At 47.2% G+C, this 20,924-nt stretch overlaps 1 protein-coding gene across 4 annotated transcripts in view; it reads right to left on the reverse strand.

The window, feature by feature from the left end:
• The window catches only part of MORC2 (MORC family CW-type zinc finger 2), a 42,817-nt gene that overhangs the window by 1,758 nt on the left and 20,135 nt on the right, over positions 1–20,924 (reverse strand). For 3 of the 4 annotated variants that reach the window (XM_078338366.1, XM_035269753.3, XM_078338356.1), the window contains exons 6-25: positions 18,790–18,898; positions 14,524–14,683; positions 14,303–14,414; positions 13,659–13,784; positions 13,018–13,097; positions 12,222–12,304; positions 11,759–11,844; positions 10,526–10,666; positions 10,275–10,429; positions 10,008–10,136; positions 9,384–9,489; positions 8,930–9,062; positions 7,753–7,827; positions 7,284–7,664; positions 6,566–6,694; positions 6,070–6,124; positions 5,511–5,652; positions 5,172–5,396; positions 4,991–5,084; positions 1,081–1,269 (exon numbers count right to left, since the gene is read on the reverse strand). In XM_078338366.1, the coding sequence (XP_078194492.1) occupies positions 1,081–1,269; positions 4,991–5,084; positions 5,172–5,396; positions 5,511–5,652; positions 6,070–6,124; positions 6,566–6,694; positions 7,284–7,664; positions 7,753–7,827; positions 8,930–9,062; positions 9,384–9,489; positions 10,008–10,136; positions 10,275–10,429; positions 10,526–10,666; positions 11,759–11,844; positions 12,222–12,304; positions 13,018–13,097; positions 13,659–13,784; positions 14,303–14,414; positions 14,524–14,683; positions 18,790–18,898 (2,710 nt within the window). The remainder of the gene's footprint in view (positions 1–1,080; positions 1,270–4,990; positions 5,085–5,171; positions 5,397–5,510; positions 5,653–6,069; positions 6,125–6,565; positions 6,695–7,283; positions 7,665–7,752; positions 7,828–8,929; positions 9,063–9,383; positions 9,490–10,007; positions 10,137–10,274; positions 10,430–10,525; positions 10,667–11,758; positions 11,845–12,221; positions 12,305–13,017; positions 13,098–13,658; positions 13,785–14,302; positions 14,415–14,523; positions 14,684–18,789; positions 18,899–20,924) is intronic. The other variant, XM_035269756.3, reaches the window with a different exon arrangement.

Below are 20,924 nucleotides of genomic sequence, written 5' to 3' on the forward strand. Positions count from 1 at the left end.
CTGGGGGCAAGAAAGTGGTTGGGGGGCTCACCTTTCTACCCTTCTGTCAGCTCCTGAGATGGAGCCCCCTTCCCCACCTCCCATCCTGCCCTGGCTGTCAGGCTTCTGTCCTGTCTTAATCATTATCCCCTCCCCCATCTACTATGCAGATGATGCCCAGCTTTCCTATGCCCACCCCGCCTCTACCCCATGTTCCCAGTTGTCATACTATAAATGTGCCCACTTCTCTCCCTTCTGTTACTGCCCAAGGACCATGCCACCACTGTCTCACTCAGGCAACTGTGGGAGTTACAACTCTGGTTCTAACTTTCACCCCTCCAATCCTCCTCCAACCAATCAGGTAAGTGTCTGAGAGTGAAAACTGCCACTCCCCTCCAGTGATCTCCATTGTTCTCCGGATCAAATCCCACAACTTTTAAGCTCCTGCCACCCCCAAGTCCCTGCTCAGGCCTCAAGTCCTGCTCTTCTTCCTTCTGCCTGGAATATTCTTGTCACACACTTTCTTTGCCTGACTGGCTTCCAGTGTCTCCCCAAATGCCTGAGCCCCAGAACACCCTAGTCAAGTGGCCTCCCCACACTTTACTGTATCTCCTTATGAACCACCATTGGTAATTCTGTCTCTTCTACCAGACTGGCAGACTGTGAGAGCAGGAACCTTCTCTGGCTTGTCTTGTTCATTCCGTATCCACAGGACAGGCACAGAGCAGGCCCTCATGCTTATTGCCTGAATAAAGGACCAATAGGCTAAGGGGCGCTCCCCACTTCTGGGCTACCCAATCCCATCTGGGTGTCATCTGGAAAAGAACTTCGTTTTTATGGCTTGGAGGGTTCTCAAACCAGGCTGTACGTCGGAATGTCTAAACAAGGGGAAAAGCCTGGTTCTATGGGTCTGGCTGGGCTGAAGCCCAGGCAACCACACCATCTCAAGCCCTCCAGTAAGGGTGCTGTGCAGCCAGGGTAGGAATCATAGATTCCTGTGAGTGGATAGATTCTTGTGAGAATAGAACAGGAACAGGACCCAGGCCCCCCTCCCTGAGAGACCAGGTGGTCCAGCTGCAACAGGAAGGCTGCCGGGCTCACCTCCTGCACCTTTTGCAGGAGTGCCACGATGTTGGTCCTCAGCTTCTGCAGCTTCTCCTCCGTCTCGCGGAGCTTCCTCTCAGAGGTGCGCAGGCTTTCCTCGGAGGCCTTGGCCCGGGAGTCAGCACGGCTCTGGTAGGAATTGCACAGGTTCTGAAGCCCCACTTCATATTGCTTGAAGTACTCTTTCTGTTGGAAGCACAGCAAGAGGGAGAGTGCATAAGTTCACAGGGGTCCCCAGGGCCCTTCTAGGCTGGCACAGGTATCTCCAGCCCGCTCTGCCCAAGGATGCTTGGTCTGAAGGAACATCTTATAGATACAAAGGGCAAACAGCTTGTATACATCTAAAGTAGAGAGACATCAATGCCTATCTTGTGAGGCTGCCACAAGGATGAAGATACTTAGCACACAGGCGAAGCACTCAGCACAGTGCTCTGACAGATGGCAGACCATGAAGACTATGAGGGGTGATTCTTACCATTCCAAGTGGCAAAAAAAGGATGACAGAATCACTCTTACATGCTCAATCATAACCTGACTTCACTATGGCCCTTTCAGCAATCCATTTCCAAGACCTAACCAACAATGTCGACACGCAAGTCAGTTCTTTCCACCTACCAACAAACAGCAGATATCTCCAGATTTGTGTAGTAGTATATATTTCTGTACATCAGAGCTTTTTACTATTTTCCTGAGTACCTGAAACCTCCAGGGGGTGAGGTAGGAAAGCAAACAAGCAGTTTTTCTAGTGGCTTTTCAAACTTGTAAAAGGGAGCAGAATACTTGTTTCAAATGAAATGTGACATGGAATCTCAGTGAGAAAAGCAATGCAAGTATCTCTTTAGGTTGAATTTCTTTTCCAAGTTCAAATTTACATGACTTACTCCTAAAACACTGAGAATCATGAGCCCACTGTGATGAACACAAACCCACAACCAGCAATGCTAGCTGTCTGCTTCGGTCTTATCACCTCTAGTGTTTATTTCTGTAAAGATGCATGAGCTACCAAGCCTGGAGATGCTATTTTTAAACAGCATCTAGAAGTTATTGCTTGTTACTGACAAGTATTTAACTGTGCCATTCACCTTATCCTACTAAACCAAGATAACAAGAGAAACTTCTAGTTCTATATAAAACAATAATTGCCTTGGCAGCACAAAATAAATGCTGGAGCAATCTCCAAAGTATTAAAATTCAGTATGCAACATCTTGAAAGTGGACATGGTTTGTAATAATTTTTTCTTAATTATTTTGAGGTTAATTACAGATTCACATGCAGTTGTCACATTAATTTCTTTGAAAAAAATGATACTTGAATCTAATATTGCAAAGCCCCTGAAGCTCTACGGAACTCCTGATTCATACAGATAAAGGACATTTACAAACTGACAAGGATATCATGAACATTAGACTTTGTTTTATCCCTGATGCTAAAAAAATGTAATAGTTTGATTTTAGACACTACAATTAGCAGGACAAAGCTGAGACACTGGTATTATTCCTCCTTGTACAAAAAGAAGCTAATTTTTTTGTGGTTTTTTTTTTTTTTTTGACACAGTCTCACTCTGTCACCTAGGCGAGAGTGCAGTGGCACAATTTTGGATCACTGCAACCTCCACCTCCCAGGTTCAAGCAATTCTCATGCCTCAGCCTCCCAAGTAGCTGGTATTACAGGTGTGTACCCCCACATCTGGCTAATATTTTTTGCTTGTTTTAGTAGAGATGGGGTTTCACCATGTTGGCCAGGCTGGTCTCAAACTCCTGGCCTCAAGTGATCTACCTGCCTGAGCCTCCACGCCTAGCCTAATACACTATTTTTAGATGCTCATGCTGACTTTGTTTTGGGCCCAAGCAGTTAAGCCCACTGCAGAGATCCTGCTGCACCTAGGCTCTATTCTGAGTTTAGCAATAACTTTAAGTCAAAACCAACAAAACTGACAAGAAGATGCCAGGCCAACCCAGCCACCCTATTAGCTGCTTTTCCTCCTGGGATCTGCAAAGAGCACCTGCAGCCTAAACAAGATCAAAAATTGAAGTGTGGCTCTTTGTGTGAAGCAGCTGTGATTTCTGCACCTTCCAGCTCCCTCACTGAGGGAGCCCCCTCATATCTTGCAAGGAAAGTAAGGCAGCATCGTGAGCAGAGCAAGTCCTAAGAAGTACCTGGGTTCAAATCTGGGCTCTCTCACTGACCAACAGACTCTTTACCTCTCTGAGCCTTAGTTTCTTAAACTCCTGCTTCATTTCACATTTTAAAAAATAGAATAATGACAAACTCCATGTTTTTATCTCTGGCAAACTTCAAGCACACAAGTGCCCCATGAGTACCCAACATCGTGAATATACTAATCCTGCAGTTTCCATTCCAGTCGTCTTTTCTCTAGAATCTCTTTCCTAGAAAGCTATTCCTATCATAGAAAAATCATCCCACTTGATGTGGACAATTCCCAGAGCCCCATCTCCAGCCCTGATCTCCCCCTCCAAGTGCCAGTCCCTAATCTCCACCTGCACACTGCACATCACCAGAATGGTAGTGAGGGCACTTCCGGCACCACACAAACCTCCACTTGTCACCTTTTTTGCATTCACCCATTTTTCTCTCTTAGTTAATAGCTTTGTCATCAACCTCCAATACCCACAGGCCCGAGTCACTTGTGTACAATTTATGAATCAATCTGCTGACCTCTGACATAGCCCTTTCACCCCCAAAGCCCACTGCCACCATGCTGGCTCCTGTTCCCATTCTTTCACCTCTGACCTTTTACATAGGACCAGCCTTCTTGCCCCTGCGTCTCCTATGCACCCATCCTACCCAAACATGCTGCTACCCAAATTACCCTCTTAGGGGCAGGGGCAGCAGACTACAGCCCCTGGGCCGAATCAGCCTGCCAACTGTTGTTGTAAAAAAGCTTCACTGGAACACAGCACATCCATTCCTTTACATGTTGTCTGTGGCTGCTTTCATGCTATAATGGCATTTGCCACAGAGACTGTATAGCCTGTGAACCTGAAATTACTTGCCAACTGGCCCTCTACAGAAAAAATGTGTTGACCTCTGCCCTAGACATAGTTTGAATGACAATTCCTGCAGCTCAAAAACATCAGATCCTGGCTTTCAGGCCCCTCTGCCCTAAACACTCATCACACAGCCTGCTGCCCTGACCCCTCCCCCAGAGCCTTTGCTTACAAAAGTCCCCATATCAAACACTCCTTTTCACTTATACAGGCAGGCCAAAATGCACATTTTCTTCTGGCTCAGTTGCTTTCTCTGCCCCTGAGGCCGCCACAACCCTCCACTGCCTCTCTAGCCACTTTCTCAGCACTCATTGATCCTGCCCTCATGTCCAGCTACTTGGTAACAACTCAGTCTCTACTGAATCTTGAGCCACTTGAAGGCAAGACTTTTTTGCTGCTCACTGTGAGGTCCAGCAGTCACCTGCTCGGGCAAGGCACCCCTTCAGCATTTGCTGGGTTAAGACCCAGTGCTTATGTCCACACATCACAAGCTTCTCTGTACCTCCCTCTGAGAGTCAAGTTTTCCACACTTTGAGCCTCAGCTCTTCACTCTTGCCTGGGACAGGTTTACTCCTTCTGCTGGAGGAGAGGAAAGGGGGTATTCTTGTCATAAAACATCAAACTACACCTGCTGTCCCTAAGGGATGACTCAGCTCCTAGCACCTGTGGTGGGAAGGGGTTGGCTTTCTGAACACCAGAGTCATATCCATCTAAGCCAATTTTATTTCCACATCATAAAGTTTCCTCTTTCCTTCTTTGAGCAGAAGAGAGGCTGGCTGAGGTGGAACACACAGCTGAGAGCTAGCAACTGCTACAGGCATAACAATCAGTTACAACAAATACAGGGGCATGGGTTGGGGAGTGAAGAGTATGGAATCGAAGGTCAGGCCAGACTCACCAGAGGAAAAGATATTAGCTCATCTGAATTCATAGCACTCAGCTGCTTCTTGGAGATGGGGAAACTTGGAGGCAGGAAGTACCGTAAACAATTCCTAAAGAAAGCAGGGACAGGAATTCAGAATAGCATGGAGGAAGTGGAAAGCTGCTGGCCCTGGAGTGGGAAGACAAAAAACATGTACCGGAGGATCTGAACAAGCAGGTCGATGGTCTCGTGATTGGTGCTTGGGGCAGTGGTGTCAGGCTCGATGCGGAGGCATTCGGAAGTAGAGGGCTCTGCCATGGCTATGGCCTGCTGGGCGACAGTGGCCTCCTCTTCCTCCCTGCCCTCCTGCTGCATGTCAAGGCTCTGATATTCCGGAGAAGGGGGTTTCATCAGCCGCACATCCTCACTGCCTTTCTCCACCCTGTGGAAGACACATAGCTTATGTCTGACCCGGGCTCCCAGGATGGGCTGCTAACAGGGAGGCTGGGGATACCTCCTCCAGGGAACCACTGCTTCTCCCTGATTGGGGCATTACCAGCGGTCTCTCGGTGTCGTGTCTGTGGGCACGTAGTCAAACTTCACCTTCCACCGCACCACATGCTTGGCCACCTCCACGGCTGTGACACGGCCCGTGTACCACTCCCTATTCACACGCACCTCCACATGCAGCCCTTTATCTGACAATGTAGACAGAGGTGGGAGTCAGAAAACTAGCCTAGAATCCCTCACTCAACCCAGGCCACATTAAGAAAGGCAGTCCCCAGGATTTGGAGGACAGGAACACTAGGTGCTTGCCCCGACTACACCAGGGACACAGAGACCAGGGACCAGCCACCATTGTCTCTTCCTGTCATGAGGGTGCCAAAGAGCAGGAGGACGAATGACCACCAGGAGTGAACACCAAGGAATTCATGTTTAAAATAACCACAAAGGGGTGATCCCTTCAGAATTCTGCTTGGAATTAGACTTGGATCCACTGCTGCACAAGAGCCCAGACTGAGGAAAAGATTCCACGAGCCTTTGGTAAACTGCTGCTGGTAAGGAACTCCACTTCCCCTCCCACCACAGGCTGCCAAGTCATTCCCACAACTCACCTTTCTGAGCTCTCTTGAGGTCAGCTGAGTCCTCTTCCCCCGCACTGTCTGAAAGCTGAGTGGAGAGCAGTCTTTTAGAGAGGCACCCCAGTGCCCCCCAAGAGCAGACTTGTGCCTTACTGACCACCTGGGGTCATCAGCCATCATGATGACTTCCTATGCTACAGTTTAAATCACCAAGCCCCACTGAGAGCCACACTCTAAAATCACTGTCCAAGGTACCTACCCTTCTGCCACCTTTAGGGACATAATGTGTTTCAAGCCCCACTGATGTACGTCTGTGTGACTTCAAGCCCATGATTATTCCAGAAGCCAGTCTTACTCAAGACCCTACTTGGCACCATGTTTAGTCATTTGTATGACTGAGGGTCCTTGAGAGATCACTAGGCTTCTGGAAGGCTTATTCCACAAATACAAACAGAGCTGGTGCAGACTGCTGGTGGGGGGTACAGGCCCCAGAGAGGGAGGCTCTGAGAACCCCACCTCAACCACTCACCTCATTTGAGTCCTTTTTTTCCTCCTTCACAACAAATCTGCCCCGCTTGCACCTCTCCTTCCTCCTCTCAGCTTCTTCCTCAACTTCTTCATCAGAAACTGCGACACTCCGCTTTCGACTAGGGGTAGCCTAGAGCAAGAGGAGTGTGAGAAAGTGAGGGGCCCTGTTCAGCCTCTAAGGAGCAGGAAGATTTCATTTAGCCTAAAGGAGCCATTCCAAGAAGGGCTTGTACTCCCTGCAATCTCTGCCTGACATTACTTGGAATGTACACAGGCAACCCGCTGGCCCCTGTGCCATGAGGATCTTTGCTCGAAGCTGTCATAGGGGAAGCTTCTCAATTCCCTTCCCACTTTAGTCAGCCTGGCCAGCCAGCTATTACCTCCCAAGGACCACTTACCACTGCCACAGCCCACTCAGACTGTCACCAGAAGACCAACCTATACTCATACTTCAAGAGCCAGTGGAGGTGACTCAAGTTTGTGGCAGACCAAAACTCGGAGGGAGCAGTGAAGAGCTCACTGTACAAGCAACCAATGTGCTCTATGGTCCTGTACAAGCCTGTTCAGCTATCGAGGCATCCCCTCCTCCAGGGCAGCAGCAAAAGCTTTAGATTCAGAGTATCTTCCCAAAACTCCCCCAGTACAGCTATGACACTGCACAATTCCATTCCTACACCACTGACGCTGGGCTGGGAGATGGAGGAGGATAAGCATCTCACCGGGGAGAGTTTGATGGGTGGCTCTGCCTTCTTCACCACTGGAGTCTTGATGACTTTGGGAGAAGGGACCTCCCGAGAGCTCTTGGAATTGGGCAGTAAAGATGGTGACAGTTGCTGCACCAGAGGAGCAGGTCGGGATACAGTCTTGACGAGAGTGTTGGCAGGCTTTCGGGGTACCTCGGGTGGCTGGAGCAGCCTGGATGTGCTGGCCTCCTCCCGGGCTGCCAAAGCAGGGGGCTTTGGGACACTGCTGATGACAGGAGCCTTTCGGGGCTGGCTGGCTGGTCTAGGAGTTGGCAGAGAAGGGGGTCTGCTGGGGGCATTCCTGATCACAGCAGGTAAAGGAGGCGACCGAGGACGCTGAGGTCTACGTGCAGGTTCCTTAAAAAAAAGGCCCACAGAGAGTGAGAACACTGATCCTAGCATGAGACACCTGAGGAAAAGCCCCTCCCTTGCCCTTGGACTTCACCTCAGTGGAAGGTCTAGTGGTCACTTCCAAGGGCAATTTCTTCAGGTCTGCTTGGGAGCGGATGGGTGTGGTTTTCTGTAAGGCAAACAATCAGGATGAAGTTGTTTGCGTATTTTAGTATACTTAAGCGAACCTTTTGGATAGTGTCTGGAGCAGGGGACAAATAAAATAGTTGAGCCACAGTCCTACTCTTACAAAACTCCTGTTTTCTCATTGGAGAGACACAAAATACATAAATACTCAACTATCAGCAAATTACAGGATACTGTGTGATTAATCCAGCAACTAAGAGACTGGCAAAAAGTGTCAACGGACTAAATTCCTATAAAAGGAATCCAAAAAGGTGGGAAGGGCCCCACATCTGCACAGACACAGAAGCCAGAAATGGAAATGATTTTGTAATAAATATGATAAAGAGTTGATATCACAGACATATCTAGAAAAAAAAAGGCAAAAAATAAAAATGTAAGTGAATAAGCAAAGTCTAAAAGAAACATAAGTGGACACATGAAAAGTTATGCAATCTTAAGAAATATTAAAGAAATTAAATTATAAAACACGTATCTTTGCCTATCAAATTTGCAACAACATTTAAAAATAATACTCTCATATACTGCTGGTAAATAATAGAAATTAACACATCTCTGGAGGGTAGTTTATAAATAGTTGCAAAAAGCCATAGAAATTTACAATAGATCTTTTAAGTCCTTTAATTTTACTTCTAGGAAATTATCAAAACAATTATGCACTAAAAAAAATGTGTATTAACATAAAATATATATATGGCATGATCCCCCTATTAAGAAATATATATTTATGTATATTATGCATAGGTATTCATGCATTTATGACAAACTGGAAGGATGTATGGTTAATGATGGTTACCTCTAAGGCAGAATTTTTATTTTATAAAGTTTTATACATTCTAAATGAATTGGACAACTTTGAAGTATATAAGCAATTTTTCTTTAAGAATAAGCAAGGTGTTATTAAAATAACACTGTTGGAAAACAGTGCACGTGGACCTGGAGGTTGGGGTTGGAAAGCTTTGGTAAACACACACGGGTGAGTGGAGGGTAAAACTGAGCCTGAAAAAACAGGAAAGCTACTGAAGGTTCCTGTTCCGGGCAGAGTCCTGACAAAGGCTGGCTTTGCCCACCTACCATGACTCACGTACCTGAAGGGCCTCCAGCTTCTCCTGCTGCTGGCGAATTTTCTCTGTCAGTTGTTTCTGCTTTTCTTCCTGTGTCTTCATGTCCTTTCTGAATGTTCCCAGGGGAACCTTCTGCTTCTGTTCAGAAGCCTCACACCTGTAGAGACAAAGTACTAGGGAGGACATGGCAAATGGAGCCCCAGGCTGGGCAAGGACCTTTCTCTTCAACCAACCTACACTGTCTGTCACAAGAGCAACCATCTCAGAGTTCCCAATGCATAGAATTAATCACATGCACTGCAGGACATATATCTATTCTTATTTCTTGGGCACTTATTAGGTGCAGCAAAACAGAGATGTAAGGATATGTGCACTGACCTCAAGAAACACAATGAGTTATTTATCCCAAGAGTAGAGAGAACAGTGAGGGACAAAAGAGAAAAGTACCCATAAGCCCCTTGTTAGAGAATGTGCTCACCGGTCCTGTTCGGGATCAGGGTTCATGGAGCAAACCCAGGTGTCAGGGTAATCTTTTTCCACAGAACTCAGCTGGAAGGGGAGGGTTCTCCACTTCAGACACAAATCTACAAAGAACAAAAAACCCACACACATCAGCCACCCCCACCAACTCTATCTGTAATCTGGTCTCCTCACAGGCCCACCGCAAAGATGCCCTAAACTTAGTAGGCAAAGATCTTCACTCGGGCTCCAACTCTGCCTGTTCTTAGAAAATGCTAATTCTTCTCAGGGACATTGATTCCAGGATGGAAACTTAATATGGTGGACTCTTGACACCCCCCAGCCCATCTCCCTCCTCTATCAGGATTCTGGCTCAGTCATCCACGCACACCAGAAACCACGTGGTACCAAACTGAGTGAGCCTGGCCTGGCTGCAGCCGGAGAGACCTGGGAGGTCAGATGACCTTCTTTCTCACTCCAGAGGAAAAGGTGGAACTCAGCAAAACCTCAAGACTGAGCTCACAGGGCTATCACCAAAAAGACTTGGATCCCTAGTGGGACTGTAAGTAGAGATAAGAAGGTAGAGATAAGAAGGTCATGGGCTGATGGAAATGAGTCAGGAGAGTCCAACCACCCAACTCACCACACTGGATGGTGGTGGGGATTTCCATAGCTCTCCGGCGTTTGTAACGCAGCTCGCTGGATGGGGGCTGGTTCCAGTTGGCAGAGAGGTAGCCAAACTCATCCCAGAACTTGATGATTCCCCGCTGTGCTGGAAGGGAAACACCCATACATCATGTTAGCTGCATGGGTCCATCATGAGGTGGCTCCATGTTTGGAGCCAGCCTCTCTCTCTACCTACATTCAGGTGAAGAAAAAAGGCAGAGGCCCAGCAGCCCAGCTCCATTACCAATGGCAATGTCCTTCCAATACTGTGCCAGGTGCTCCCCCATTGCTCGGAGCAAGTGCCGGTACTCCTTGGCATCAGCAAAGTCCTGTTTGTTGTGTGTAGGCTCCAGGACTAAGTAGGGCACATCAACAACCCCAACAACCCCACCGCATGCCCTGCAGGGAGAAAGAGAACACAGCTCTGTCACCCCACTGGCCAACACCCTCCTGCAACTATCCTGGGCTAGACAGCTCTCCATGGGTAGTACTCACATGCCCCCTTCCAGCTGTGGGCCCACTTTCTCATACATCTTGATCAGCCGGCTACAGTTGTAGATGAACATGCCATCCAGGTCCCGGTGTTCAATGTTGACCCCAAAAACAAAATTCAGTTCCTTCGGTTCTTTAAGTGCTCTAAGAAGACAAAAAAATTCAAGCAGATCTACACATTAGCACACAAGCACCACGGTGTTTAAGATGTGTTAAGCTTAAGCTTAAACTTGAGACATGTTAAGCCAAAAGTTTTCTATCTCTATTCGATGTGTTAGACTTGATACAGACATGTGCCGCGCAACAACTCAAGCATTCCTAATTAAAAACATGAGTTTGGCTTTTTGGTAACAAGGACATGTTTAACTATGAATGGGTTATCATGAAGCTGCTGCAAATCTGTGCAAAGACAGCTATATGGTGGAATAAACACCAGCGTATCATCATAACTTCCCCAAAATTCCACTAGTATGACAGTAAATTAGTATTATTTTAAAAAGCAGAAATTCACAAGAACAATAAGCATGTGAAAGAAGATACCATCATGTGATTATTGTCAACAAAATATTGGAGCTAAAAAGCAGATGGAGTAGTGGACTGACTTGGACAGAAGACACCTGAAACCCATGCATGCGCCAAGGAGGCCAACAAGAGGCAAAACAGTAAATCAAACCACAGAGTCCAAAGTGACTCCAGACATGGAGGTGAGACAAGCAGATAACTTAATAATCCAGGACAAATGCTGGTTCTAAATGAAAAAGATACAACACCCAATCTCCAGCATTATTCTACATACATAACCAGTGAGGGAGAAAATGAATGTGACAAAATATATATGTAACATAAAAAAAAGAGTAATATCACCAGGTGGCAGAAGTATAAGGGAGTTTTAAAATGTTACTCCAACATTTTATGTTTTTCAAGTTTTATAGAATGAGCATTTTATACAACCTTTAAATGAAAAGAAAGAAAAGGGGAAGAAAAAGTAAGACAGTGCCGGAGGATGGTTTGGCACTCTAGCAGAGGCATCAGCCCCGCCCTGTCTTTTTTTGACTCAAGAAAGAGCTAAGAGCTCAGTTAAGAACTCCGTCCTACAAGGGGGCATCTGACAAGCATTTAGCATCAAAATGTCAATGGCTTTCACAAAGCAGTCATGGTGACAGAATAGCAACCTGTCAATAATCAGTCCAAAAGCTACCACATTTTAAAAAATCCAAGGCCAGGCCTGGCACTCACCGCTGCTTGGCCTCCTTGATCCTCTTCTTGACATCAGCTTCTCTGCGCAGAGTGATGGCTGTGTTCTGGACCTGTCGCAACATCACCTGCACACACATTTGCATGAGGTGAGGGGAGGAGACACTCTGGGCCACAGCAGGGAACAGTAAAACATTACATCTGAAACTTTTCAATTTATCTCAAAGATGTAAAACTACACCTGGAAATTTACTTCTTTCTACAGAAAACGAACTCAAAATCTGTGTTTTACTTGACCAGGCTCACAGGACATGGGCTTCTTTTTTTTCTTAAGACAGGGTTTCACCATATTGGTCAGTCTGGTCTCAAACTCTTAACCTCAGATGATCCACCTGCCTCAGCCTCCCAAAGTGCTGGGATTACAGGTGTGAGCCACCGCGCCCAGTGGACATGGGCTTCTAATGCCGGAAACGCTGGAGAACAGCCGCCTGGGCCGGGGCCTTACCCTGGAGTCCCGCGTGAGGTCTCCACCTAGGCGTACTTCTAATGTCCGAGCTTTGCTCTCCGCCTCCCGTGCCTTCTCTTCAGCTGAAACCCAAAGGAGAACATGGTAAGGAATGCAAAGGTTGAAAACTCTTGGTCATCCCTCCTGGATCCACAGTGCAGTCCCTGCTGGACAAGAAGTGTGTATACCACCAAGGAAAAGGAGAGCCAACGGGGAGCTACAGGTGGTGAACAATGTGAGGGCAGCCTCTGTGCCTGGACTGCAGTCAGTTCCAGAAGGAAAATCTGGCATCCAAACCTATCATGCAGGCCCCAAGGAAACTTTACAAATGAACCAGAACAGGTTAAAAAAAAACACCCAAGGCAAGCAGTTAAACCCTCAGCATGAGCTAGAAGCTAAAGAAGTCTTCAGCCAATCACTCGCCAACAAGCAGCCAAGAAACCCTGAGAAGCCCTTGAACAGAGTGAGAGACCTTGAGATTTTTGCCCTGAAGTCAGAAAAAGCAATTTCACAAGTATTTGGGCCAGAGGTCTGAGTGGGATTCTTCAATCAGGGAAAGCCAAAGAGTTGATACTTTTAGGCCCTGTAAATGGCTGAAGAAGAGAAACTGGATTCTAAGAAATGCTGAGGGAGTTGGCATGTGGAGGAAGGGGCTGAAAAGTAACTGAACTATGCTTCAGGAGAACAGCCTTGTCCCTGAGTGGTGGACTCAGCCTTTCCCTGGAACCCCACTTTGGCCACAAGCAGCATACCCCAGATGCCCCACACCCCACTCCTGCACCGGGAGTGGCATTACCAATCCTTGCTACGTGCTCTGCTTTCTTCACCTCCTGCTCCGCACGGGTCTTGAAACGGCTTGACGTGTACTTGTACATCCTGATCAGTGGAAAAAGCAAGCTGAGGGCCCACGCAGCAGTGGGGCAGGTGGCACAACCAAGCACAGGAAGCATCCTGCCTTCCTGCCTCCTCCCAAGCTGTCCTCAATGCAGCAAAAAGATGCAATTCCTAATTCCAATTGCCCTTAGCTTCCTGCTGTCTTTGATAAGCAACCTCACTATTCGCCAGGGTGTCATTCATCCCAAAGCAGAAAGAAACCTCAGGAATAAGCCAAAGCCATTGCTTTCCTAAGTAGTGTCTAAAGGCCCCTTGGCCCTGAAGCTGAGTGACTCAAGACAGCTCACTGTGCCAGGCAGGGCACCCTCCCTGTCACAGAGGCACACACACTCAATGAGTTTAGCCAGCCACCTCCACAGCCTATCTGTCCCTTTCCTAGGACCCAGAACTGACCCTGTGACCAATCACAGGCAACTTAAAGGCCCAAACATAGTCAGTACTACCAGAACCTCTCATACAGCATCCCTCCAACAACACCCCAGAGAAACACAGCCACATCCTCGGCCCGTGGGAAACAGCAGGCCACGGTGTACCAGCCCCTACCTGGGCTTGTACAGGCAGCAGGAGAGCCTCTTGGTCTGAACCTTGTGCCCGTGGATGAAGATCCTCATCCGGGGATCAATATACAGCACAGCAGCATAGGCCCGGAACGAACGCCGCTCTGGCTTCCTGGAGTGGGCAAGAACAGAGAAGTGCTGTCACCTGCTCCAGAACAGGCCTGACCAAGGGCACGATGTCCTCTCTGCAAGCCCTCCACCTTTCCATGTTAGGTACTGGTTTCTCTTGCTGCCCTGACCCAGTGCTCCCTCAGTGTGAGTACCACATCCTGCCCCTCTCACATCCTCAGCACAGGTACCCCACAGGCAACTGACCTGGCCCTTTTACTACCCTACCACAGAACCCTGGGCAATTCCTCTCCCCATTCTAGGCCTCAGTTTCTCCTCCTGCCAAATCAAGGAGTTGAATCAGGGGATTATTAATCTTTTCTATTAGCTTAGCTAAGGATCTGTTGTCCTATTCATCCTTCTGTCTTGTGGCAAGAAGACGTGGCACTCTCAGCTCCATCAACTCTAATGATGCCACCAAGAGAAATCCAAGGAATGTGCTCTCCCCTCTTTCCCTGAAGCCACCTCCTGAGAGCACCAACACCAGTTCTAGGGCCTCCCTCCCTTCCCAGCCACACTCACGTGCCCTCTGGGGATGTCTCTGCCATTTGGATATCTCTTGGATTTGAGATTATGTCTAGCTCTGGCTCTCCATTATCCATGAGCTTGAGATTGAAGATGATCACCAGTGTTCCTGAAAAACAGAAATCCTTTGTCCTGCCAGGTGCCCCGGCCCATCCCCACACCACTTATGATTCTGGAGGTCCCAGATTTTGCGGGCTGCAGGCTCAAAGCCTACTTACCGCTATCCCCAGGAATCTTCATAAATTGGGTCATCACTTCCTCCTCAGTGCGAAAAGGAGAGTACTTATAGATGAGTTCTGTCTCAATGGCAAATTTCTCTACATTGTCTGTGACAGGTTCCCGGGTCTGAGCATTCCAGGTGGGCAGTGGGACTATCACCTGCAGAATAAACATGAGCAGGCACTTTAAGGGAGGCCCCAAAACAGCCTTCCTCCCAAATGTGCATCTGTCTTGTCCCTCCCCACGCTGTAGCTCCACACTGCTGTGAGGCCCAAGCTCCACAGCCAAGCACTAGAGGCTCTGTGAGATTCAGGGCTTCCGCCTCTTCCCAAGACTCAGCCACACGATTACTTCCTTCAGGATATGTTGGTTTATATGTTTAGAGTCTCTGCATGGGAAGTTCCCTGCTTGGGACACCCCTGGTCATTTTCTCATTTTAGTAAAAACTCTACTTTTACCACTAGGGAAAATATATTTGCAATTATCTAATGAATCTGCAGATACACATAACATAACCTACAACTCAGCAAGTCCCCTCCTAGGTACATACCTACCCTAAGAGAACTTTTGTACATATGTACCAGTAAACATGTAGAAAAATAACACGGGCCAGGCACAGTGGCTCACATCTGTAATCCCAGAACTTTGGGAGGCTAAGGCGGGCAGATCACCTGAGCTCTTAGGAGTTCGAGACCAGCCTGGGCAACACAGAGAAACCCTGTCTCTACTAAAATACAAAAAAATTAGCCAGGTGTGGCAGCATGCACCTGTAGCCCGAGCTAGTTGGGAGGCTGAGGCATAATTACTTGAACCCAGGAGGCAGGGATTGAAGTGAGCCAAGATCACACCACTGCACTCCAACCTGGGTGATAGAGCAAGACTCTATCTCAAAAAAGTAAAAAGAAAAATAACCCAAATATCTATTCTAGAGTGGCCAAATTAAACTGTACAATGGAAAACCATGTAGTGAAGCAAAGGAACAAACTAACCGCTACTAGCATCAACATGGATGAATATCATAAACACAATGTTATATGAAATAAGATATGAAAAATACCTATAATACAAGTCCATTTCTAAAAATTCACAAATAGGCAAAATGAAACTATTATTTAAGGATGCATACAAAGGTGACGAACTATAGTGAAAAAGAAGGAAATCATTATCACAAAAGTTACCTGAAGGCAGTTCTTTCAGGGGCACGACAAGAAATATAACTGGTGAGGGCACACAGGGCACTTCTAAGATCAATCTGTGATGGTAGCAACACAGGTATTGACTTTAAAATTATCCTCTGAACTGCACAAATATTTCAATACACTCTTCCATTTATGTGGAATTTTGTATTAATAATGTCTAAGCAATTTTTTTAAAAATCCTACTCTTTCTTCGAAAACCCAACCTCATATGCCATTTCGCCAGAGGCCTCACTGTGCTCCTCCCTCCATGGTTACTAGGCTGCAGCCCTTGCAGAGTCCTGCAGACAGCTGCCTGAAGGGTTTCCTCTGCAGAGCAGGCCAGGCTAGGCACCTCAGGGGTTCAAACCCTTAGGAAAAAGGGACTCTGTAATCTTAACAAGTGCTGGGGTGGTAAACTGTTAAGAGTTCTAAGACATTTTGCTGGGTGTTTTTTTTTTTTTTTTTTTTTTTTGAGACAGAGTCTTGCTTGCTCTTGTCACCCAGGCTGGAGTGCAATGAATGGCACAATCTCAGCTCACTGCAACCTCTGCCTGCCAGGTTCAAGCAATTCTCCTGCTTCAGACTCACGAGTAGCTGGGATTACAGGTATGCACCACCACACTTGGCTAATTTTTGTTTTTAGTAGAGACAGGGTTTCACCATGTTGGCCAGGCCAGTCTCAAACTCCTGACCTCGTAATCCGCCTGCCTCAGCCTCCCAAAGTGCTGAGATTATAGGCGTGAGCCACTGCACCCGGGGCATTTTGCTAGTTTCTGAGAAGCTTTGTGCTGAAAGTATTCAACCCCAGGGCTGGTCTGGGCACATTCCTCCTCAGCCTAAAATGATCTTATTTTGAAATCTTGGCTGAGTTTGTACTGGAGTACAATCCAAAATAGTGACCTTCTAGCACCAAGTAAGGAAAAAATCTCAACCTAGCCTCTCCACCAGGGGAACTGAGTTCCATTTGTGTTCTGTAAACCTGTACTTCACACTAGGCCTCCCATTCTTCACAGCAGTCCAAGGTGAAAATGGCATCACTTTGAACACTGGCATTCACTTCCACAGGCACTCATTCCTCCCCTCCAGAACACTTCTCTTTAGTTTCAATGGTACCACTTGACCAGTTTTCTTCCTACCTTCCTGGCTACCCCTTTCTCCCTTTGGCCTCCTTCTCCTCCCTACAGCATTTAGATATTGGCATGCTCTAGGTCCCAGGTCCTCTTCTCACTCTATTCTCTCCATTAGGTGACCTCATTTGCTACCAAGAATCCTGAAGCCCCCAGGCCTCCCCCAAATGCCAGACCCAGACTTCACTTTGTATGTCCAAAAGAAACTTATACTCTTCCCCTCCATACTTCCCCTCTTCATTCTTCCCAACTCCAGAGAGCCCACACCCCAACTGCCACAGCAGAACCTGTGAGTAATCCATGACTCCTCCCCTTCGCTTACACCTTCCACTAATCAGTCAATCACCAAATCTGTGGGTCCCACATCCGAAGGAGATGGCAACTCCATGTATTTCTCTCTCCTCCCTTGGGCAAGTACCACCGAGCAACACAGAGACTGCGCCTCTCAACTATAACACTCACCCTACCCTTTCCAACCCAATCACCACATAATCACCACATGGACCTTCTTAAAACAATCTGATACTGGCACATCTTTGCTTAATAAAGCCCCACACATTCATCAAGGTCCTCAGGTCAAACCTAACCAGGCCCTCCCTGATCTCCAAAGGCCACTACCTTTCTCCAGGTGGCCCTACTGCCCAGTCTCCTCCCATAGCCCTCAGGGCCTTGAGCAGGCTGTTTCTACTGACTTCTATACCCTCCTGTCACCATCTTCAGTCCTATATCAGGAAACATTCCTGAAAACCCCAACCCAGGCTATATTTTCCTGTCCTACTTCTGCTAGAAGCCCGTTCTTTCCAGCTGCCACTCTTCTCTCACTCCAAGTGTGCAGAATGAACTAACATACCACACCAAAAAGGCAAACAAATCCACTGGCTTGCTATATTATGATGGAAGGCCTGCCATTCCCTACCTGAACACGTTGGCTATGATTAAGGCTCAGATCTAAACAGGACCAGAACAAATTTAATCACAGCTAATCAACACAGATGAATTAAATTGAAAGTTTGAATTCATCTGTACTCAGAGCCAACAATTAAAAAAAAAAAAGTTTGAATTCAACTACCTGCCTCTGTCAAAGTTGTGGATTTCTTTCTATAGAACCTCTTAGCCCCCTTCTTTCAAGCCCGGGCCTCCATGTCTTACATAGGAAAGGAGGCAAGAGTCCAGTCTGAGGCTGGGTAGGCCACAGGACTGCCCTGATCCCCCACAATAATGGGGCACCAACCTCACCAGAAACAGCTCTGCAGGTATCTGAGCCACAAGGCCACAGGGAGAACCAGCCAAGCATGCATTTAGCTTACACAATCAATTATCAAAACGATTTAAACTCAGAATATTCTGAACTCATCAGTCCTTCCTTCCAGCATAGCAATAATCACTGGGCTGTGCAGCAGCCACTCCCAAGGTAAGACCCAGAGCATCAACTCCTCCTGTTTTCCATACACTCACCTGCTTTACTACCTGCCCAGGCTCTCTCTAGGTATCTGAATCATAGTTTCTGACATAAAGTAATACATTTCCTCAAAAGGAAAATGAGCTCATAGCACATTCCACAAAATCACCATCAAATAGGAAAGACACATGGTCAAGGAAGCCCAAAATACTCCCCCTGATAAAACAATGCTCCATGGTAACACTCCCTGCAAGATGGAATTCAAGTGGCAGATCTAAAGGAGCTGCAAATCCAACTCTTAATTCCTGCCACTTGACAGTCTCATTCTCAGACACAGTTGTTCTCTGAAGAGCTCTGAGATTTTGCCTCCTCTCACATTAAAGTTATCTACCTCAACTCCTCAACCAATTCATCTAACCAGCTAACTGCATAACAATTAGGGGAAATGTGCTCCAATCCTGCAAACCCAAAGAGTCAAGCATTGCAAACCACCTACGAAAACTGCCTGGGCAGACTCAGGAAATGGGAACCAGTGATTCAGACCAAGAGGATGGGACCTACTTCATCAATGCCTTCTTCCTCATGAAAGGTACGAGACAGAAAGAGGCAGGTCATGGTGTCTTCCTTCTTGGTGAACAGGATAAAATCCTTCCCAATGCGCATCGAGCCCCTGAAAAGGAAGCAGAAATCTGTTATTCTCCCAGGGAATCAAAAGCTCATCTGCAAAAGAAATCAGTCCACTCTCTGGACCTGACTGGAAGGCTCTCCTAAAGGCCTCCCTAGGTTCCAGGACTCTGTGCTGAGTTCCACAGCCCTTGTTCTCTCTCCAACCCCCAACCCTCCTTGCTCTCCTTTTCCACAGGCCTGTAACTCCTTAGTCTTTACTTACAACCTTCTCAACCACACCATACGGGGTTCTCTCACCACCCTTCTAGGGCGGGCTCCTTGCTGACCACCAGCCCCAGGTTAGTCTCACTCCTGCCTATTGCCACAATGCTGAAGGGCAACCCTGCTATGTTTGAGCTCTGGGTTCATCCCAGCCACATGAGAGGTGCTGTGCCCTCTGACTATACCACCATCAGATTTTAGTAGCTGGTACCCTCGACATGTCATATTCCCTGCTGACCACACCCAGTTCCCACTGTGCCCTTCCTCAGCTGACACAAACTCCCCTCCATTCACCAAACAGCAGCACTGTCAAGTGAAAAGCCCAGTGTCTATACTCACAAGCCCTCAACAAAACAGTATGAACCCAAGCTATAGCAATACAGAGGGGCTAATAAAATTAATTATTGACCATAGGATTCAAGGAGGCCTGTAATTAGCTCATGTCCAATAATTAGAGCCATCTCCTGTCTCAGAATTGCTGTGCCACCTCAGGCTCATTACAACACAGGCAGCTCCCTGCTTTTGGATGCAACTGGTTTCTGGGAACTGTGCCTTGAGGCTGATTTCCAAAAGGTAAAAGTCTAAATGAAATCAACTGCTTCCTTCCTCTGTTTGGCCACCTTAAGCCAGCTAAAGAGCAGGCAGGGACAGGCCTTTCCAGGCAATGCAAGGCAGGACAGAAGCCTGAAGCTCCAGCAGGAGAACTGTCCACCGAACAATGGGGCTGTTCAGCTCCTCTCTTCCGAGCAGCTTCTGCGGCTTTATGGCTATTATCTCATTAGTCTTCATAACACCCCAGGGAGATGATGGAGGTGGAAAGCCTCATTACTCTCTTCTGTGTAAAATACAAATCAGCGTGGCATGCCAAGCACACAAATGAATGTCATGCCCCATTTCGCCAAACACTCAGGAAAACTCCCAGGACACTATTCAAAGATATCCCGGGGGCTGCCAAGTCCTAGTTCTCCTTCTCCAGTACCCAAAGTGCTGGCAATGCTCCTTGCCCTGGCAATTTCACAGACCACCTCTTCCTCCTTCTCTAAAGCATATGGGGAGCAAGTGAGGCACGTTATCTTGCCTTCTGTCAAAGCATGCCCTTGGCCTAATTTGGCAAAAACTCTCACTTTGTGCCTCTATCTTCCTTTTGACCTTAGCCTCTGAATAGCGAAAGCCCCAAACACCACTTCTCTACTGGCTTCCTTGCTTCTCAGCCCTATTCTCCCCACAAATTACCTTCTCCTAAAACTTAGTCAACTTCTGAATTGGTTTCAAGATGATTTTACTGTCTACTCTGAACACTAGATGGCTCCATCTCAATGGGACTTTCACAAAAGTCTTCCACTGAAATATGCTAATAACAACACTCTCACCTTCTATACACTTTCCTTCCCAGTCTGCCTGGGAAGAAGACGCTTTCAGAGTCACATTTCATTTGTTCCTGAACCTCACACAGTAAAGGACAATGTCAGAGATTAGAACCCCATTTTCTAGATTAAGAAACAGGCATTCTGAGAGGTGAAATGGCTTGCCTGAGGCCATTAAGAAACAGACATTCAGAGAGGTGAAATGGCTTGCCTGAGGCCATTAAGAAACAGACATTCAGAGAGGTGAAATGGCTTGCCTGAGGCCACAGAACTGACAGAACCAGGTAGGAGGAGGCTGACCAACAATCTAGATGAAAAGTCAGGATTTCCCCTGATACTAGGAGACCTCAGTTTTGGGGGATTTAGATCACCTGCATTAGAATTATATGATTACAGGTGATTCATTTCATCTATGAAAAACAGATTCCTAGCCCCTACCCAGAT

The sequence above is a fragment of the Callithrix jacchus genome, chromosome 1 (assembly GCF_049354715.1).
Source record: "Callithrix jacchus isolate 240 chromosome 1, calJac240_pri, whole genome shotgun sequence".
Lineage (NCBI taxonomy): Eukaryota > Metazoa > Chordata > Mammalia > Primates > Cebidae > Callithrix > Callithrix jacchus.